The following is a 23301-nucleotide window of genomic DNA, read 5'->3' as shown; positions in this document are numbered from 1 at the left end:
TCATGTCATGCACACGTTTAGTCAGCTTCCCTATAACGTAATTTACCTTTGTATTTATTATCCAGAAGGAATATAGAAAACATATATACAAAATATGAAGTAAGATATGATCCGTATTATATTTTGTACAAATAACACTACAGAGAGAAAAAGTAGATTACTGGATACATGGAATCACTGACACTGCGACGTCAGCATTATTTAGACTGCGGTAGGAAAGGAATTCAGTGCAATTATACCTCAGCATAATGTCGTGTTAAAGTCACTGTCCTATTCATTTATGCTGAATGTATTATGCTATTTTTTAACATACGAACACTTTATTATCGTAGGGAAATGAGGAAGAATGAACCTACAAGAACCCAAGAGAGCTGTGATGCATTTTAATGAAAGTAAGTTGTTTGTCCAAGCCATCCCCAAATGACAATTGCGTTTTAGAAAACGTTTGTCGTCACTCAACCTGCCAGATGTTTAGTTTTTACGCTACACGGGGTATGAATGCCTTAGAGGAAAGAAAGTTGTCAAACAGGCAGAACTTTATGGCATTTGGTTCAGGAATCCATGGTTTCCATTTCATCATTTCCACACCTCGCGGACTCCCGATCACAAGAATTGTCTAAAAACCACATTAATATTTTATAGTTAACGGTTCGTACGGGAGTCGGGCCTGAGAGACTGGCGAGGGAGATCCAATTTGCTTTCCAACGTGTCATGCGTTCCTCTTTGCCATAATGGAGAATGTTGGTGGCTGGATGGAGCACTCTTGGACTAAATTGATTATTTGTGCATCGCATACTCTCCGCGGATAATTTGCCAACTGATGGTTAGGTCTGTATCTGAAAAGCCTTTGTGCTTATGCTGAGGCAAAATGTCTCTTCAAAAGTTGGATTCTGAATAAAATCGCGCCCTCCTTCTGTCCATGGACGACCAAAAACAAAGAAAGATGACAGCATCGGAGGTCCTCGGGTGATCGCGCGATCTAAAGCCTTGAAATCCTGAGGATTTGATCAGAGCGTACCGATAGACTCTCGCAAACTCTCTTCTCGTCTCACTGTTGGCTACGCCGCCATATTGGCAGCGCTTCCATAGGCCTCCAGTTCAGACTTTGACAAAATGTTTTCATTTTCAATTCTGTGGATTTTTCTTGCGGGAGCTTGGGCGAAATATCAGCTGCCTGTGGGTGAGTCAATAAGTAATCTAATTCATGTGTTTTCTTGGATCTAATTTAATGATGGTTCTATTTTCCGATGGGGAAATTGTTATTTAATAGCACCATTAAAAGTTTGTCTCCATATTCGTGTTAATCCTAGGAATCATTTAATCGTTGTGATGGAATTAATGCTGTGATTTCGAGTTACTGCAGTCTGTAATGTCTTCTTTTTTAGTTTCAAATCTTGTTTTGGGGAACTCTTTCTGCGCTAGTTTGTGAAAGAACACCTCTTTCACTGTCACAAAGCAAAGACGATGGTCACTTCGTTGAAACCATAACGTTACATCATAACTGTTAAATAATTTAGTATCCGATTTAAGATAATATTTGTAAATAAGGGTGTGATGAACGTCTAACGTTAGTAAAAGGTATATTGTTCAATGTTCCAATGCTATTACACAAAAAGTCCTCGTCGACGCTTCCAAACAAGGGATATATAATTTTGCATTTTAGCATCAACGAAGAAATATGTTATATTATCAACATACGCGGGTGTACATGTAAGTTTATAATGATTTATTTAGAAAATGCATAATTCTCTCAATTAGATAAATTCCAACTGAACAAAACAGACATATGATACCCCGATACGGTCGAATATTAATTTTATGTTTCTGAATGCAATGATATTTCTTAAGACAAAATTTAAATAGTGTTTGTGTGGAAGTCAAAACATTTAATGGAAGAAGGGAGATAACTCCAGTATGACTTCATGACTTCTGAGGATATCAGATGCTTAACAGATTATCGATTTCTCACAGATAAAACCTTTTACATGTGCCTTGAATCCTCCATTCGTTTTTTATTTCATATATCAATATATAGTAATTGTATCCATGTTGCACTTTAACTAATTATTAGCGCAGTATTAACGTTCATAAACTTCAACCATCATGTTTTTAGAGGGTTACTTAAAAAAACCAATGTACACTTTGGTATCAAGCATAAACATGAACAGTGAATACCAAATAAGGATGTTCAATATGTGTATTCCATGATAAAAACGCGACATGGAAACTGTCTTTACAAATTACAGATGTAAGTATTGTATATGAGATATACATGTCCATGTTATTGCATGGTTTCTGCAATTTGAATTATCACGACATGTGGAGATGCAGTTACAGGTGCATCTACACGACTAATAGCAGGTGCTACAGACATAAGCATGTCCATCCATTTACCAAACACATGCCTTCTTCACGCTATTCTTCGGTAACTGATCTGTTATTGACACTGACACTGGATACCAAGAACTCAAACGTCACTGTTTGGAGAGTAGAATAAACTAGTGCCTTTGTTGTAGACTATACTTCGTTATAATATCTGACTGTTATACATATAGGCATACATACAACATACACGACAACACTTAATACTGATTGCAACCCAATACCTAAATTTAAGTTTAAATTTCGTTCTCAGGTAGGGTGGACTTGCTCTTACATGTACTGTGATTGAGATCAGTTGGAGTTGCCTTGTCTCCAACTGGGTATCGTTAATTGTTACTTGTCTAATGTACCTATAATTTACACTGTAACTTGAGGGAACATCTGCAAATGCTTACGCATGTTTTGAAAATATTGTTCTATGCGCTCTGAAACGCAGTTTCAATCAGATCTTCTACTGTCCAAATTGAAATGAATCTTGGATTATATTTTATGAACACTTACATATTTAATATACAATATTAAAACATGAAATATTGAAACTACATTAGAACTGCGGTAAGCTCTCGCTTTGTACAATTGGTCTTAAAAAAACGTCATTTAATATGTTGGACCATGATGCACAGTGGTGAAAACTTTCACTTCCGAAGGCATCCGAGTAGACGTCGATAGCACAGTAGATGCGTATGTCAGACATAGTCCGGTTAAATGTAAGAGAGGCCTTACGACCAAGCCCATGCTCAGGAAGGCACCCCATTGTTAATAGTCTACCGTTAACACTATAATCTGCCGCAATGGTTGAGGAATGACAAATTGAAAACGTCAGTGACTAAGGTATATCTAATAAAAACTTTGTGACAATAAAATGCAGGGTTTCTACAGGCGACTGCATACAGATAGAATTCAGCTCAAGTGCCGTCAGAACACAGTACGAAATACTTAAACACCTCCACAGAAAGTAACAATGTGATATATGTTCACGCTGTAAATGACGTGACTTTTTCGCAAAAGAAAAACAACTGTGTGTAGCATCTTCATGTATATGGGTGTTGATGGATAAATATGACCGCAGCAGTTCCTTTGTGCAATAATATGTTTTATATGCTTCTAATTAAATAACATAAGTTTTTATTTCTTTTGGAATGCGCCTCTACATATATGCATGTCAAATACCTGGTTAGTTTTGTGTTCAAGTTTTGGCAGCCCCAGAACTAGTCTACACCTGACGAGCCACCAAACAGAGAAAAGAAAACAGTGAAACCTAAATCAATGTATCAAAATATTTGCATAAAAACAGCAAGCAATTCCCGTTCAGCCACGTCAGTGCCCATGTTCAAGGATACAAGTGGAATTGACACAAACTACTTCAAATGTTACATCAAACTTGTAATCTACAGTGTAGAATCAAACTTGTAAAACCTAATTCAAAGACATGCTTCACTTTGATGTAAAAAGAGCCGCTCTTGAAGTTGGAAGGTTAAATGTTGAACCTTTTCTTAGGATGGCGAAATGAGTTGACTTCAATCTTCTACAATCTGATAGGATTTGTATCTAATTTGACTGTGAAATTGCTGTACTTTCTGCAATCACACATGACCCTGACTGTGAATCCGCGGATCACATTAAAGATCAGCCTGAAGACGCCAGTGTCCTTTTACTGAAGCACCTACTCGTTTAGTTAATATTTGTTTTAGAACGTACGCTTATTGGAACTCGAATATAAACTTCAAAGAAATTGCGTAACAGTACGTAACATAACACGTATTTTCCCCTTGAAGTGTTTCTGTGCGTGTATTTTAATACACGTACGGAAACTCTGCTTCACAAAACATGACCTTAGAATGAACGTTGCTATATATGAACCGTATTTGGTTTTTGACGCCAGTGCCCACATTGACAATTATATTTTCGATCACTCGAAGAAAGAGAGTCATAATATGATATAATATTAGCATGTGTGACTGTCGCAGTGACACTGTCTCGCTTTAATGCAAATAGGAAACCTGGCGAGATATGGGAGTGCAGAATTCTTATGGGTTACTTTAGTATGTATAAAACAAACATAACAACAGAGATTATTAATAATTCTTTTTAACGTTACTCAAAGAAATTGTTATCATATATATACGAATGTGCCAAACCAACTTACCCAGGAATATGTCACGGTGACGGTACTCTGTTTACGATTTCTTATTTTATAGGCATTTTGTATTTAAATTTCATAGCATGATTTTAATCAACACACAACTTAAAATAAGTGCATAATAAGTGTAATGCCGTCATAAATTTAGAACAGATTACATAAGAAATCCAAAGGAAGATGTATTTTAAAAATAAATATCCGTTTGATACTGGGACAAAAGAGTATAATAAGCCATGTACATATTTCGTATGTATGCATCCTATTATGGAAATCACGTAACCTTAGATGACCATGGAACCTGAATCACAAATACATGTAGCTGTACTATCCGAAGCCCCGCCTGCAAACTATGTTTAATGTGAGGTAACGCTTGAAATTAATAAAAAGAAGATTCATTGATGTCATTGCAATTGTTCTGGTGTGACGACATTAAATTGTATAGCTTAGTCACTGGTTGGGTGTGTTCTTTTCAAATGCATCTATTAAGAACATCGCCCAATACCATGCCGTTAATACTAGTTTTTATCAATACTTGAATAGCCATCAATACTTGAATAGAATATAATAGCTAAAATAAATAGGTGTAAAATATTTCTAAATAATACATAACCCATATATTATGGCCTCCAAATATAATATTTGTGTTATTGTTATTGTAGAATAAAAATATCCAAGGGAAAAAAATAATTGATAAAAATGGCACTATGATTTACACAGAGAAACATTACAGTGCTTTGTGGAACCGAATTCATTCGGTGGGATCTGACCTCAAATGGCGGTACTATTCTATATTCATGACAATCAAGAAATCTAATAATCCAGCAGTATTATTGCTGGATATTTTTCTCCTTTATGCGTCAATGTCTCCCTTTTGTGCGCGGGTGCCACATCAACCACCATTCCCTTGCGAAGGCATTCTTGTTAGATAAAGACACACTGACCCCAAGCTCGCTTCTTCACTACCGTCAAGAATATCGAGTGGATTACCACCGCCACACAAGGACAGGCCCTCATGGGCACGCTGCTTGTTAGCGCTCAGTCAAAATTTGCATGTTTGTATTTAACAATGGCTAACATCTCCTTACTGGCGATCGCGTATCTGTGCCTGTGTTGGGATTTAGAAGTCGTAATGATCACCTATAGGAGGTATTGATCTGACTATTTACACCAATTATGAGAGCCTGGGAGATCGATAATATGAGGGGAGGGAAGACGGTTGGCTATTTGTGTGCAGGGATGGCTGTTGGGGGATGCTGAGTCCTACGGGGAGTTTATTGCCTGCACTAGACGTTCTTCTTCCTCGGAGAGTGGGTGGAATAGGACCTTTGGAATTTTATGGTCTTTTAGTAGAAACTAATTAGATTTTTATTCCGTATCCGAGATTCATTTCGTCGACTTCTTACTCTGATGTGCAGCCGGCATTTTAATTTGATGTTGGAATGCTGTGAAAGTCTCCTCGAAACTTAATTAGAAAAACTAGATGAGATCTTTTGGGACTAAGGATAAGTTATGCTTTGAAGGATGTTTTTCCTCAGAACGTCTTGGAAGTTTGTAACCTGGTCTCAGTTAAGGGAATGCAATAAGACCCTTGTTTGTCAAAAGATTATATTTGTAAATTAATTAAAGCTGTTTCAGTTGACAGGAACATCTCGACATGTGTGATTAGCCATGTGTGTTAAATCGTTCTGAAAATGAAGCAATAAGGAAGTAATACTCTCCAGCGATACAAACACATTCCAGGTCAACATTCGACCATAATGTGGAAACCTTAAACATTATGGCAGCACACAGGCAACCTGGGAACCATAAACCCAGATGTCAGTGTAATGGAATACTAATGAGTAACTCAATTACATATCTTTGCATTACTTCTGAGTCTCTAAAACTAATAACATGTTTGGGGGAGCCATGTGTTCCTCTTCTGAAGCCGAGGGGAGCTTTGGGTCTATACATCATGAATCATCTGCATATCCTCGCCATGACCGGTCACAGCACTCGAGCTTGTCGTCCATTTGTCATGATCAGAGCTTTGCTTCCTGGGAATTAAGTTCTCTGGCATAACTTTATCACACAGCGTGTTTGATTTTAGCAGGAATATAATGATGCAGCTAATTTGATTTCTTGCTTTGTTTGCATCTCCCGTCAAGCTGGGCAAAGAGTGTGTTGATTATTGTATTGATTTTATGTTTCAAAGGGGTTGTTCCAATTCTTTTCCTTTTTTTAATCAATATCTTTCACACTTTCTGTTTCTGGTTTAAGTATATTTCCAGGTGATCGGCTACATGTGGAACGTTACGCCATGTGTGTTCTTATTCTGGATGTTCGTATGGGTAATGCGGCGTTAAATATCATTCAAGCACTTGTACTTTCATTGCTTTACAACAGTTCAGGAGGAAATCATTTATTGTCGATGGTATTTGAGATGAATAATTGTTACAATATTTCAGTGGAAAGAAACAAAGCATTATTTGTGTTTTTAAAGCATACATGTATGTAATATATATAAATAAATTATATAAATTGGAGTAGTTGATTCCTTGTGTATATACATTAGGTTTTACGAAGAATATGAAGCAATAAAGTCTTATTCTTGATAACTGTCCAACAGTCTCAGAGTGAAGTTATCAATTGAAATCAGTAACACCAATTGAAACCAGACTTTATGAATTTAAGGGAGAGAATTTAAAGATGTCAACTGCTTTATTATGAGGAACACAACGTTTCGGAGTCTCCTTCTTAGGGTGATACTCCCGAAACGTTGTGTTCATCATAATATAGAAGTTGACATCCATAAATTCTCTTTCATATGTGTATCCCTTCTAAATGCCTTTCAAAGACTTTATAAATTTCAATAATTATTTTATTTAAAATGTTGCATTCAAGATCCTTGTTCCTTGTGTGTGCTTGAGTCTCACAAGGACCATGAAACGATGTTTTTTACTTGATAATATTCCACAGCTTCAGAATGAATGACCGTGTATGCAATCAGTTTTAATCATTATATAGTGCCTGTATTAATCTCACAGGATGTTTCGCCTAACATCTGACATTCTATATCCTTGCTCGATCAACAATAGACTACATGTTAGCTTTCAGTAATGAAACAAGCAGAAGCCGCAATATTAGACTTTGGCCTGGAGATGTTTTGGTGATTGGTAGTTTAGAATCAATCTCCTAATGCCACTGTATATGTCTGACTATCCCCTGCAGCTGCCATCAGACAAATTGCATCTGTTAAATCCAAATGACCAGTTGAACATCTTCCAGGTAGAAACGATACTCTGGCATTTGGAGGTGATGTTAGGTGAAATTGGGTTTAACGTCGCGTCCCGATTTATAGTGCTAGCCCACTGAGATACCATGCCGCAGTTTAACATGAATACCCAACACAGACACAGTATACTGACTCCGAGCCGACCAGTCCTTGTTTTAGCCCCTTAATGTCGAGCGCCAGACAGGGTAACAACAAATACCATCTTTTAACGTCTTTTGGTATGACGCGGCCGGGGGTCGAACCTTCCGCTCTCCGGGCGGACGCCCTACCACTAGACCACGGAGGGGGTTCTGACATTTGGACGATAAAATTAAATCAGAAATGGACATCACGTGGCAGACGTCATTTCACCGGTTCCCAAAACCTGCATGTACTGTATATGAAAAGTGGCAATGCAAATACGAATCGAGGGCAATTGAAATGTGAAAACGGATTCAACATCCACTGTAAATCGACATTTGGAAGTTCGATATGTGTCCAACTTTATTCAATGTCTTAAAACCATGTTTATATTCTATATCATGTGTCAACACCTATGCGTTTGTAAACACCGTCTGTATTTATTTTCTAAAGAAATCTAGCTTTTCGGTTCCGACAAGCGCTTCAACTGGCTTCACCAAGCCCAATATATCATGGAAAATCGTGATGGAGGAACTAATCGATAAGTCCCTTGAGAGGCGAGACTAGGCGATAACTGAGCCTAGAAACTAATTATTCTTTGCGGAGGGAATTTAGTTTGGGTTAATCTTTGGCAAAGATAACGGGACTTCGCGGAATTTAATTTCAGTGTTCAGTGAATTGTAAATTGCCCTGCGTTATAACGACTAGAGGATCGTAGAATCACTCTCACACAAAGAATGATACCGGTAATTTGGATTTTATTTCATTCCGGTGTCTGCCCAAAGAATGTGAAGAAATATCACAGTTTTTATGACCATTTCTTCTTCAGCAGTCAACGCGCTGGATCAATATCTTTATTCCTGCCCAGCACTAAACTGACAATATAAGGAAACGCATGAATTATAAAAGATGGGGATATAAAACCGAATAAACATTAACGAGTTTGTAGTAGATTTGATGAACTATTCAATTTTTAGAAAATCGTTTTTTTTGTCAAGGCCAGCAATTAAACTAACCGTGGTAATATTTTCATTGTTTGAAGAGAAGACACCCACTCACTTTCATATTAGAACAAAATGAGCGAAAGGTATTCATACTGCGTAACGTATGAGCATAAAAGTGTTTTTTGTGATTTTGTGCTCACATTAGAGCGAATTTATATGAATCACTTGTACCGTGCCTTCTCAACACATGTTCGTTTTTCTATAGTAGCCCTGGATGTTTTTATCCTTTATGATTCGACACAAGAATTGTTGAATGCCCTCATTAAAGTTTTGTTATGACGTGTGGTGCAGTGGATGGAGCGTTATGCCAAATAACGTTCAATGATGGTACTTTTTGTTACCCTTCCTGGAATATGGGGATACAACAAAGACCAGTCACTCGAAGTCAGTATACTGCCCGAGTGGAATATCCATGTTAAACTGCGGCATGGTATCACAGTGGGCGCTCGCACAATAAACAGGCATAAGCCTGGACACGTGCAAGCAGTCACATGTTCGTCATTGCATAAGTGAAATTATCTTGAACGTGACGTAAAAACCCATTTCTCCCCACCTCTATTACGATATAAGGTGAGGTGAGGTGAAATTTGGTTTTACGTCGCGTCCAAGATTATTGCACTCATATATAGCGGCGAGCATGCACGTGTGTGTGTGGGTGGCTGCTTGTACTAGTCCGGACTGATGCCGATTTATAGTGCTAGCCCACTGAGATACCATGGCGCAGTTTAACATGAATACCCCACTCAAACACAGTATACTGACTCCGAGCCGACCAGTCCTTGTTTTAGCCCCTTAATGCCGAGCGCCAGACAGGGTAACAACAAGTACCATTTTTTAACGTCTTTTGGTATGACGCGGCCGGGGATCGAACCCCGGACCTTCCGCTCTCCGGGCGGACGCTCTACCACTAGACCAGGACTAGGACTAGGCGGTCCTATTACGATATAAAGAATGTGTGAATATACTCGATATAGTTCAGGAGCGAAGATAACGCGTAGTGGTTAAAGCTCGGAGTCACCCGGAGGACAGGGTTAGATTCCCCGATGTGATATGACTGGAATACTGCAAATACGGCGTACAATATAAATCATTCACTGACGATAGTTCTACCTCTTCATAATGCATTTTTAATGCCACACAAGCTAATTTCAAATAGACACTTTTTAGATACTTCGCAGTTTCCTTCAATTACAGTTTGGGTAGCATATGTATTTGCAATAAATATTCGTACATCTTGTCTCGTCTCATGCAGTTAATCTTATATTAATTTACTTATGACAGACTTGGAAAACCAAACCATAACTGCACATTTCGAAACATTCCAACCTGTCCAAGGCGTTATTTCAAAACAGGCATTGAATCCTTCCCTCTTGTTAAATCATGATGAGACAGACAACTATACAATCAAATCCCAGCAAAAAAATGAAATCAATATATTCAAGGGTAGTTTGGGAAAGTTTGAAGCTGAGAACACTTTGATGCGAGACACCAACACGGCGCCAAAGTCAAAGCTGAAGGTTGAAAAGACAATTTTTGTTAACAAAAAATAGAAATATGAGTCAAAACACACACAAAATGTTGTAATCAGGCGCAGCCATTTGCTGAGTAGGGAGACATCTGCCTGCACGATGGACTACTTTAGTGTCACGTGACCGGGCAATCCACGGTATCACCAGGTCTTGTGTTTGGATCGTATCCGATCACTTTTCAAGACATACAATTGTTTTTTTATGAAAAGAGGAGCAAACGTTTTTCATATCACATATGGAGACCTTGGACAGTCGTCGAGCTAACAATTACTTATTTGGGGAAAAACCTGAGTAATTATTCTATTTTTTAAAATTAATTTAAATCTAAAATCAAAACTCATTAGCTACGAAGACTGAGGAGAAAACATTGCGTCTCATTACACAGACATTGCATGGATTACAGTGTGGAAAAAAACCTGTCAGAAGACTGTTGTGTATTAATGAAGACAGGGGAATTCAACATCGTTTTTCTTGCAGTGCTTCGTTTTGGTAAAGAGACATGTTCTAGAACCTTTAGGGGCGGTCGGGTAGCCTAGTGGTTAAAGCGTTCGCTCGTCACGCCGAAGACCCGGGTTCGATTCCCGACATGGGTACAATGTGTGAAGCCCATTTCTGGGTTGTTGAAGACCTATTATACCCCGGATCTTCACGAGTCAGGATTATAGTTGAGTGCGGCGATAACAAGCAGAACAATAAACACAACATAAAGGTACACATATGTTTCATAACGGGTGTATTTCATATTTTTGAAATGTATTGTCATTGCTGTACCAAGGGAATGACTTCCATCTTGTCTTGCCCATTACCAAAGCGACCCGTGAAGATTCCGGGGTAGGATAGGTCTTCAGCAACCCATGCTTGTCGTAAAAGGCGACTAACGGCATCGGGTGGTCAGGCTCGCTGACTTGGTTGATACATGTCATCGATCCCAATTGCGTGTATCGATGCTCATGATATCAATCACTGGATTGTCTGGTCCAGACTCGATTATTGACAGACCGCCGTCATATAGCTGGAATATGGCTGAGTGCGGCGTTAAACAACAAACCAACCAACCAACCAACCATTACCAAAGGCATGCACTGGAATTGCTTCATGGGGATTTTACGTCCGCTTCTCATGATATTAGCTGCTATTCGACTCCCAGTCATGTCTTAATTCACTCTGTGAATCTGCTGTCGCTCCGTAGCAACGCTATCGTGGTAATAGGAAAGATCCAGAGATGTGATCTATAATCTTTTCTGCATATAATGTAGGCCGAATGAAAAATATGGATGCCTAGAAGAAAATTACTTTTGGTCGTCTTGACCTATAACCAGCCTACTGCCTCGGATCTCCAGTCAATATAAAAGTCGTAAATTGTACGCGGACATCATATTCAAGGAACCGCATCACCACCAAGAATATATTTATGAGAAATTGGTAAGAATGATGCCAACCTGCAGACAAAATACTTAGAGCTCTTTATCGGGGTAAATGTTTTTTTTTCATATATCACGGCATGTCAGCATTATTGCAAAGGTATTACCACTGTTTTGATAAAGTGGCGATTGCAAAACAAATACCTTAATCGGGACAAACAGTTTAAAGTTTCACATATATTATGAAATTAGTAAATGTTCAGAAAAATGTGTAGATCGAAAACTGATACAGAACACAACAGAAATGATATTGAATCTTCGCTGATTTAACATTTATGTGGACAGATATGAATTAAATGCGCCGCAGTGTCTATTTGCCAAAGACATTTATTCGATTATTCTCTAAAGACTGTTATTATATTTATTTCTGTGAAGCTGCTATAACTACAGTGCCAATATAAACATTGATTTTCTTTGACAATCGGGGCATTCAGGCGAGCACGTTATATCGCGTTATAAGATAGACAACAATATCACTCGTATTTCAAGCAACTGCGCTCCTAAAATAAGTACGGATCACAATGACAGCGGAATGCACGCGCATGTCCCCTGTGATGTGTTCATCGGGAAAAAGTTCTGACTGTCAATTACGTCTGTTGGACCGGCGCTAAACGCATTTGCCAAACAAGCCCGGATACAGCTCTTTGGAAGTAATTTCTTTGATAGGCATTTAGAAGTTGGAGTACAAAGTAAGGATAAGAATTTATGGATGAAAAACTTCTTTATTACAATTAGGAGCGACGTTTCGGTGTCGGTTCTAACACCGTTATGAAGCAAGTGATATACAGCGTATATAACATTGCCTCCTCCTGTATATATACTTGTCAACCACACTCTGTATATCACTTGCTTGATAACGGTGTTAGAACCTACACCGAAACGTCGCTCTTAATTGTAATAAAGAAGTTGTTTATCCATTAATTCTTATCCTTATTTTGGAAAAGTAGCCTTATATATTTGGAATTTTTGTGTGTAGACGTCATTTTGATAAACACATATAAGCAAATGAGTTATTTGTAGTCTTCCAATATATTTTCCTTTTGTATCACTGATGTAAATCCCTGAGATTGGCTGCACGTTTACACAAGAAGTTAAGACAATAATCTTCAGTTTTATGGCAATATCAAATGCAATTGGTATGAAAACATCTCAAGCAATCAGCCAAATCCAGTCCTTCAGTACTGTTGGGACTGTTAATCTGTAAACGTCTGCGACCTGCACCGATTCCAGCTTTCCTCCTACAAGTCGGCACCCTGTGATGTAACCGGAGTATTGTCCAAAGGGCAGTAAAACAAACTCACTCAGGAAAAGTTGATAACAGATGAATGGCGATCTCTGAATTTCTTTAAGATACTAACCATATTTAAGGTGCATGTCGCTTCTCCACGCAATTGGGATCGATGACATGCATCAACCAAGTCAGCGAGCCTGACCACCCGATCCCGGTTGTCGCCGCTTACGACAAGCACAGTCGCCTTTTACAGCAAGCATGGGTTGCTGAAGACCTATTCAGTAGATCTGATGTATAACAGTTCATTCGATCCAGCATCTTATATTTTGAGATATGGAGACATGTAAGCGGTCTGCTGGCAGATGAGGCAGCTGGTTCAGTCAAACAGCCATAGTCAAGGTGTTCGATCAGTTAATGCCCATTTTCGGTTCAGCAAGCAGTTCAATGTCATCCGTATACTCCAATATACATACGCGTTTATAATCGATCAGCATACCTAGGTCGAGATTTACTGTAGTAATCAGATCATTACTTTTGAATAAACTACTACACAAAACTACAAAGATGTTAAACAATCATTGGGATAATTCAAATACATCCTTGTTTTCTTCTGCAGCTCAAGTCAAACCAGGGAATATGGAAACCGTAGATAACTCTCCACTGTCTTGTATATAGACAACAGTGCATTTTACATTCAGCACGTGATGTTGGAGTCAGAAATTTGTGACGTCAGTTTGTGCGTCGAATGACGTCATAATAATTTCCTAACGCATATCGTGTACCATCCAGACCAGTGACCTCAGTCAGCAATGGTATTCAGAGACCGATGTTGAAACCGGCCCTGTGAGGAAACATCGTAATAAAAAACAAGGACTTAACAAAATAATGTAATTACGAACATTTCACATCCATAAGCATGTATATACTTGAGAATCTTTATTGCAGGAATAGTCATCAACGACCCTGACATGAAGAGAGCCTACGACTTCGCCACAGCGAGGATAAATTCCATTAAAAATAATGGCAACCCATATCGATGGCATCCTGTTTTAAGTGAAAATAGAACGGATATGAATGATAACTACAAGTTGAGCGAAACATGTAAGTATATGGGTACCCGGTAGGTTGTGAATTCAAAACATGCGGCTTGGGTGGTATACTCCCACGAAGCTGAGAAACCAGTTTGCATGTATATCAATCCATTGACCAGGGTAATAATGCGACGTTTGGATCACGCGTCGTGTGTTTTGACGCGTACACATGATTAAACTTGACGGTTTGAATGGCGCTATTATTATCTATTGCTATTCCGCATTTGGAATGCGTGTATTATGGTTCAACTATTTACAAGTTAGTGTACATTGTGAGTTTGGATAAGCGCCGCTTTGAACAGTGTTCAAGTTGTATCACAAAGTGAGTGAGTGAGTTTGGTTAAACGGCCTGCACAGAGTGAGTGCGTGCGTGCGAGCGTGCGTGCGTGCGTGCGTGCGTGCGTGCGTGCGTGCGTGCGTGCGTGCGTGAGTGAGTGCGTGCGTGCGTGAATGAGTGAGTTTGGTTAAAAACTGCTATGAGAAGTATTCCAGTTATATCACGGCTTGTCAGCATGATGTGGGAGGAAAGCCCGAATTGATGCTGGTCGTAGACGTTGACCAGACTGTGGTGATGACAAACCACGAACCATAATCAGTACTCATCTGGTATTTGAAATCACAATAATAGCTTTCTGACACTCATAAGTCACCCAGCTCTTGACAGCGAAAGTCGGAGCCTCAGATCAGTGGGTATATAAAACGTCAATACCAGATATTAACCAGTCTTGATTATAAATCATATTCAAGGAAAATATACCAATCAAAAGAAGTTAAAGAACATCCGATTCTTTCATATTGTTACAGTTAATCTGTCATGGAAGGAATACACGTATATTTCGACGGCAACGCTCTTTGAATTCTCATTTGGTTTCAGTTAATCCTTCAGTGCCGTGATCTGTATTTTCATAATGACAAATATGACACACATGTTAAGTAATTCCTACTGCGTACATTGTGTGATTTAGTTACCACAGTATTTGTTCAAACATATATTATCAATTCTTCCTTCTATAATGATAATACAATGAACACATTTCATATCATAGCTTTATTTATTATAAAATAGAGCCGCGGTCGGGTAGCCTAGTGGTTAAAGCGTTCGCTCGTCACACCTAAGACCCGGGTTCGATTCCCGATATGGGTACAATGCATGAAGCCCATTTCTGGTTTCCCCCGCCGTGATATTGCTGGAATATTGCTTAAAGCGGCGTATAACCATACATACTCACTTATTCTAAAATAGCCATCCATGAATCAGAGAAATATAATACTCAGTTTAAAACAAGGGCGATGGAGGTTGTGACGTCACTAACGAAAAACAGTTTTGGGTCCAAGGTATTCATCAAAATAGAATCGAGAATATAACTGGATAATCGAGGGAGCTCTTTACAAATTGATAAATGTTTATTGGGAATGATGTAAGTGTGAATTTAAATCAATATTTGTTTGTTTTTGACATGATAATATTACATTGGTATTGTTTCAGTGTGTAATCTGATGAACAAAGGCGTGGCGGCAATTATCGGTGCCAACAGCGCAGAGTCGTTCAACACCATACAGTCATTCAGCCACGCCCTCAAAGTGCCTTACATCGTCCCAACCGCCACGAGATCTGAGCCATATGACTATTATGGTTATGAAGTTTCCATGGCACCTCCTTTGATTGATGCAGTGATCAAAGTTATTGACATTCTTTACTGGCAGAAAATATATTATGTGTACGATTCCGACGATGGTGAGTATTTCAAGTACATCACAGTTGGTTGGTTGGTTTGTTGTTTAACGCCGCACTCAGCAATGTTCCAGGTATATGACGGCGGTCTGTAAATAACCGAGTCTGGACCATACAATCCAGTGATTGACATAATGATCATCGATCCACGCAATTGGGATACGATGACATGCATCAACCAAGTCATCGAACCTGACCACTCGATCCCATTAGTCGCCCCCTACGACAAGCATAGTCACCTGTTACGGCAAGCATGGGTTGCTGAAGACCAATTCTACCCCGGATCTTCACGGGTCATAACAGCCTGTTGGTGAAATGTGAGAGGAAAGTCCTGAGCAGGACGTAGACGTTTACAAATTTAGTTCACACAAGAGGATGGGGTGCTGACCGACCAAGGATCTTAAGAAGGGCGAATCATGGATTCGAACCCGCGATCAGAGTCTTTGCCCGAATCCAGGCGACTGGACCCAAAGTGTCATCCGTGCACCCACATTTAAAACAAAATAGGGATGCACAGTTGAATGAATGCAGAGGAACTCTTATTAAGATAAAGAGTACGATACACATGTTATCGTTCAATTACTCGGTGGTATTTACTGACAGAAACTTGAATATATAATAAGGCTATACCTAAAACAGGAATAGCAATCGGTGTCAAACACGATTCTTCTAACACGTTCGTATATGAAAAACAAACTGAACGCTGAGACAAATATGCTTACATATCATCTTAAATAACTCCATTTCAAACTCAATATTCACTTTACAGTCGCAATATATCTTGATAATTTTCCCAATTGTACATACACGGTCTTGGAAGCAAGAGTAGATCACGAGTAAGATTAATGACGATGTATGCCTTGTCAACAAACATTTCTTGTCAGCTTGCTGTTTGCGTTTCCCATCAGGATTTCACAATCCATTTCGTTAGTCAGAATTGGAACGACGTAAGAGACGAGTAAACATGGATGAATCTGTAGAAACCTCTCCAGACATACCTGTCTATATAAACAGGCAGAATCAGCCCAATTTAAGCGTCAAGAAGACTTCGATCACGTTGACCCCAAGGACATTGATTAAACATTCTGTTTGATAAGTTGCGAGGAACCCTCTTAATCATGACTCTATTCTGTGATAGACGAGGTTGAGCAGACGCATCACATACAGGGAAGAGTCGTACATGTCACGCCCGTCATGTGTATAAATATATAGAATCATATCAAAGATGGCACTGGCAAGAAATGTACTCCTGGAAGTCAAGGAAAACATGTTCAGTAAGCATTCGATAATTATGATAACATGCATGCAAAGGTATCTCAATATAATTTGTATGCAAAGGTTGGAACACGTACACGTTACAAAAGGGACACTGGCAGATACACATAGGATTGAATTCCTAATGTGTAACGGACTCCTGACGAAGGACGAGAAGGCAATTATAAATACCTTGAAAGAAAACGCGTATGTTTAATCCTATCATGTGTCATTCCTAACGGGATATGGTCAGACTCTCTGATTTGGTTGATGCATATCATCGTGTCGCAATTGCGTATATCGATGCGCATGATGCCAGGCACTGGATTGTCTAGTTCAGACTCGATTTCTTTACAGACCGCCGTCATATAGCTGGAATATTGCTGAGTGCCGCGTTAAACCATATGCAAAAAACACAAACAAAAAACTCTTGGCCTTTGTATAATTCATTCACGCGTTAACGCTCTCATTCTGTGTGTAATCCCTTCATGTGACTGTAAAGATAGTGCATCGACACTCACATAAAGGGTTGAAGTTGTATTTGTTGACGTTCATCAGCTGATGAAGACAGTCCCTTACGTGAGCAAATTCCATAATGCACGAAGTGCTTCATGCTAAATTTGCTCACGTGAGGAAATGTCTTCATCAAGTGATGAAGGTCAACAAATACAACTTCAATCCTTATTTTGACAGATACATAACAAAACAATCCATATAAACACAAGCTTTACTATTCATTTCCTTAACTATATCAACGCAAAGAGTAGGACTATGTGTCGGTCATCTAGGCCAATGTATTATCCCATCATGTGTCGGTCATCTAGGCCAATGTATTATCCCATCATGTGTCAGTCATCTAGGCCAATGCATTATCCCATCATGTGTCGGTCATCCAGGCCAATGTATTATCCCATCACGTGTCGGTCATCTGGGCCAATGTATTATCCCATCATGTGTCGGTCATCTAGGCCAATGTATTATCCCTTCATGTGTCGGTCATCTAGGCCAATGTATTATCCCATCATGTGTCGGTCATCTAGGCCAATGTATTATCCCATCACGTGTCAGTCATCTGGGCCAATGTATTATCCCTTCATGTGTCGGTCATCTAGGCCAATGTATTATCCCATCACGTGTCAGTTATCTTGGCCAATGTATTATCCCTTTATGTGTCGGTCATCTAGGCCAATGCATTATCCCATCATGTGTCGGTCATATAAGCCAATGTATTATCCCATCATGTGTCAGTCATCTAGGCCAATGCATTGTCCCATCATGTGTCGGTCATCTAAGCCAATGTATTTTCCCATCATGTGTCGGTCATCTAGGCTTATTAATGTTTTTTCCCATCATGTGTCGGTCATCTAGGCCAATATATTATCCCATCATGTGTCGGTCATCTAAGCCAATGTATTATCCCATCTTGTGTTGATCATCAAGGTCAATGTCTTATCCCTCCATGAGTCGGTCATCTAGGCCAATGTATTATCCCTTCATGTGTCGGTCATCTAGGCCAATGTATTATCCCATCATGTGTCGGTCATCTAAGCCAATGTATTTTCCCATCATGTGTCGTTCATCTAGGCTAATTGATGTATGTTCCCATCATGTGTCGGTCATCTAGGCCAATGCATTATCCCATCATGTGTCGGTTTTATAAGCCAATGTATTATCCCTCCATGAGTCGGTCATCTAGGCCAATGTATTATCCCTTCATGTGTCGGTCATCTAGGCCAATGTATTATCCCATCATGTGTCGGTCATCTAAGCCAATGTATTTTCCCATCATGTGTCGTTCATCTAGGCTAATTGATGTATGTTCCCATCATGTGTCGGTCATCTAGGCCAATGCATTATCCCATCATGTGTCGGTTTTATAAGCCAATGTATTATCCCATCATGTGTCGGTCATCTAAGCCAATGTATTATCCCATCATGTGTTGGTCATCTAAGCCAATGTTTTTTCCCATCATGTGTCGGTCATCTAGGCCAATATATTTTCATATCATGTGTTGTTCATCTAAGCCAATGTATTTTCCAAACATGTGTCGGTCTAGGCCAATGCATTATCCCATCTTGTGTTGATCATCAAGATCAATGTCTTATCCCTCCATGTGTCGTACAGGCCTATGTATTATGCCATCATGTGTCGTTCACATGGGCCTATGTACAGGTCAACCGTGTGTCATTTTTTCTAGGTTTGTGGCGTCTACAAAAGTTGTATAACCACATCCAAGGACAGGCGTTCTCCCGGGTTTTAGACGCATTCCGGATCCGGGATGTCGACAGTTCCTACGACCTGCTCCGTCACCTTGACTACAAGGACGAAGAGGACTCGCTACGTAGGATTGTTCTTGACCTTTCCTCGACTAGTGCCTACCAGAAGATACTTACCCAGGTCACGCTTGTCCATGATTCACATACCTTGATATTTTTAGTTTGAATATTATTATATTCCCAATGGCGGGAATGTGTCGATGGTGATTTGGATTATGATGGAGAAATGGCAATGGTGATGTGAACTGGGTGATCTGGTTGATGTGGTGAGGTCGATGTAATTTGGATAATGTGGGTGATGTGTGTGCGATGTAGTGAGTGTGATGTAGTGAGTGCGATGTAGTGAGTGTGATGTAGTGTGTGCGATGTAGTGAGTGTGATGTGCATCGGGTGATATGTTGTGTCGGATGTGGTGAAGGTAATAATTGTTGGATAATGTGGTGTTGGTAATGTGGTATGTGCGATGAGCTGAGGTTGATGTGGTGTAGGTGACGTAGTGATGGTGTTATCAATGTGGTGTGGATGATCGCTGTTTGGGAATTGGTTTACCTTGTTAGGGTGTGGACCCGGGTCTGTGGGTGAGGAATTGGTGACTTGGCTGTAGTGTGGGTACATGTATGTTCAAGAGAGAAAGTCAGAGTGGATAGGGGCGGGATTAGTTTTGGGTTATATTCAAGTGATTCCACACAACTTTAAGAGACATACATTCTGTTTGTTTATAATGAAAATATAATGTATTGGGACTGTCTGCTGTCACCTGACAATGTGTTTTGATTGCTTGTTCCAGATCATAGATGTTGGAATGAACAGAGAAAACTATCACTATATACTAGCCAGTCTGGTGAGTGTAATTGTCATCAAAGTTCTCATCTAACTAACGTTATGAGACTTTAATTATTAAATATTCAACAATTCCTAGACTAACTGCAAGACAGACATCTCCAATACGATCTCATCAAGTATTGTATATGTCAGTTATCTGTAAAGCTTGAAATTAAGTCGAGCGTAAATTAAAGGCGAAAAATGCGAGTGGTGTTTGTTCACATTAATGAAACTTCGCATTTATGTCTCCAAAATAATTATCAACAATGAGATGGCCTCACTGTGCACTTTGGATAGCGGAAATACCAAATTGAATATAAACACAAATAAAGTTTATTGAGCAGCAGTTTGTAACAAGTACATATCATTGTCATTCAAAGAATAGAAATTACAACATAGGCATCCGGTGAGTTATCACTGTCTGGGTCAAGGATTCTACCCACTCGTCTCAAATTCGGCATCATTAACCAATCCAGTTCATGTTTGGAGTCGCATTGATACTTAGTCGCATTTTTGTCTAGGGGTCAGCAGTCGTATTATTTTGGAGACGCATTAATTTTAAGATTTACAGTAATAGTTGATGATGTTGTCCGAGCTCATGTGTTTCAAGGAATTATGAATCGTAGATCATACAGTTGAAACGCTGCGATGAACCTCAGTCTTAAATAAACATGACCCGAATATACAGCGAAACTTAAAAGTAGTGTATCGTATAATAGTCCACTTATAACGGGCCGCTATACATGCATAAGCTTGTTCTAAGCGCACATGCAGGCATAGATGAGCTATCCACATTGTGTTTGTCTGAATGAATAAGTCTTCGGCTGCGATCTGAAGGATAGTAGTGAGAAGTACAGCTTTATGTCGTGCCACAGATTGTTCCAATCTACAGTTGCCTGACAGGAGAAAGAACGCTTACCATATCGGACATTTGTCTTCGGTATAATCAGGTTTTCCTCTTGTGATCTGAGTGATCTGGCAGGATTTTAAGCACCAATCATGTTTGACAGATATTACGGTGCGATCCTGGCATTACATTGGTACGTCTGGCAGAGATTCTTAAATGCAAGTGCAAGTTGTTGAGGACTGGGGTAATATGGTCAGATCTTGGCGTGAGAGACACGATCCTGGCTAGTATGTTCCGAATACATTGGAGCTTTGATATCTGGGATTAGGGCATTCCGGTGCGGAGGCTGTTACAGTAGTCCAATCTGGAAAGGATATGTGACGCTTTCTTGATCCTGTCGACCGACATTTTCTGATGGTACTGATGTTTCTGATGTTGAAGAAACAAACTTTGCTATGTTGGTCAACCTGGCTTTCGGGCGTTAACTCGCTGTCAAGGATGACTCCAAGAGTTTTTACAGGGCTTGATACGTCAATTAAAGAAGAATTAAATGTATGTTATATATAAACATTGGGCGCGGCAATTAGCTGTCAAGAATTACGTCCCTTGTAAGGATGCTATCATCGTAGGTTCGAACCTCAGACTGTATTTGATTAATTTATCAGCATCAAAGTGACTAGCGTTTCAGAACTGCATACGTTTTGACTCTCTTAGAAGCTGATACGCTGTGATGTCACTAAAATGGTGTTCGTAGCGGCGTTACACCAAACTCTCTCACATATATGATCTTTTACCGATACACAGATTGTTTCTAACTACCTACACGTATTACTGGATTTATTGCCCATAAGAGTAGAATAATCGTGTGTAATAACTTTCGGATATTTTCATATTTGTATTTTAGCGATTTTCAATGCTGATTGGTCATTCATTGTTAGTACAAATACAGTATGACGTCATCAATTGACCCTGACGTGACAAACTTATTACATAGCGTCATCTGAACAATAGGCTACATTCAATGAAGTTTCAAATTTCAAATGTCATGAGTAATATATAAAATAACTTACGCGAAACTCGTGAATGAATGCTGTAAGTCCCTCGCCAAAGGATCGGGAAGAAACACTCCAAATATCTCCTCATTTAACTCGATTTATTACGCTCCTTGTCCACAATATTTAAGTTTAGGTTGTGATGTAAATGTGCCGGTCCCCTTGCTGAAGAAACATGCGCATTTGATGAATTCACTTAATATTGATGACACGTATAAGATATCACAATTCTAAACCATTGTACACATTGAAATGAATTTATTAACATTAATTCTAAAATTTGTTTATTTGTATTTTTCAGACCGCCTATGACTTGAATAATCGACGTTTCTTTGATGTGTTTAAATACGGAGGTGTAAACATAACAGCCTTTAAAATCATACAAGATAATAGTGACGCATACAAAAAAGCTGAGCAATTGTGGAAATCCAAACAATCGAACTACCCAGACCTCTTTCCTTTATCGGTAAGTTCAGGAAAAGTTAACTTTTGTTTCTGTTGCGCCAGTGCTTGTTCACGTCTTCCACCATGATTCACCCTTGCGCCCAATAGCAGGATCCGCTGATTGTGAAGGTCGTCTTTAGATGTTTGTTGGTACCTTTACTTTCTAATGAATATGCATAGAATTTCGTCGCTATATTTCGTGATCATGAAGACAGTTAAATAAAGCAACAACAAAATATTTATTTGTAATTTGTAATTTATTTGAATTGTTATGATAATATCGATACATTCAACTTCCTCATTGCCGAAATATACAGTACAGAAAGTAGCCACGGAAATACATGTATACATATGCTGGTAAAGAATGGCGTACCCACACATGTGATATGCTCTATTATTCAGACGGAATCAGCCTTGCTGCTCGACACCGTAGAAGCTGTACACAAATCGTTACAAATCGGTGCTCTCCGGACCAAGCAAGGTGGCATGGACAGAGTCTATTGCAGGAACCCTGGCAGGTCCAAGTCGGAGAATGGACCACGTGTTCTTCAACAGCTAATACAGGTATATGTGTCAGCATGCACTCAAGTGTATAAGCTGGTAATCAAAACGTCATGAGAACGCTTCAGATGTCATGCTCATGTCTCTATAACATACGACCTTGCAAGGCCTTACTTTATA

The 23301-nt window shown here is 39.3% G+C and overlaps 1 protein-coding gene across 2 annotated transcripts in view; it reads left to right on the top strand.

The window, feature by feature from the left end:
- The first annotated feature begins 789 nt into the window (after positions 1 to 789).
- Positions 790 to 23301, top strand: part of LOC139449878 (glutamate receptor-like) — a 37519-nt gene continuing 15007 nt past the window's right edge. For both annotated transcript variants that reach the window (XM_071231448.1, XM_071231449.1), the window contains exons 1-7: positions 790 to 1180; positions 14047 to 14202; positions 15679 to 15927; positions 19377 to 19576; positions 20243 to 20296; positions 22478 to 22642; positions 23023 to 23184. In XM_071231448.1, the coding sequence (XP_071087549.1) occupies positions 1114 to 1180; positions 14047 to 14202; positions 15679 to 15927; positions 19377 to 19576; positions 20243 to 20296; positions 22478 to 22642; positions 23023 to 23184 (1053 nt within the window). In that variant the 5' untranslated portion in view covers positions 790 to 1113. The remainder of the gene's footprint in view (positions 1181 to 14046; positions 14203 to 15678; positions 15928 to 19376; positions 19577 to 20242; positions 20297 to 22477; positions 22643 to 23022; positions 23185 to 23301) is intronic.

The sequence above is a fragment of the Haliotis cracherodii genome, unplaced genomic scaffold (assembly GCF_022045235.1).
Source record: "Haliotis cracherodii isolate W230 unplaced genomic scaffold, xgHalCrac1.p SCAF_8, whole genome shotgun sequence".
NCBI classification, from domain to species: Eukaryota; Metazoa; Mollusca; class Gastropoda; order Lepetellida; family Haliotidae; genus Haliotis; species Haliotis cracherodii.
Note: the sequence above shows the minus strand (reverse complement) of the source record. Positions and strands in the feature narration are given on the sequence as shown.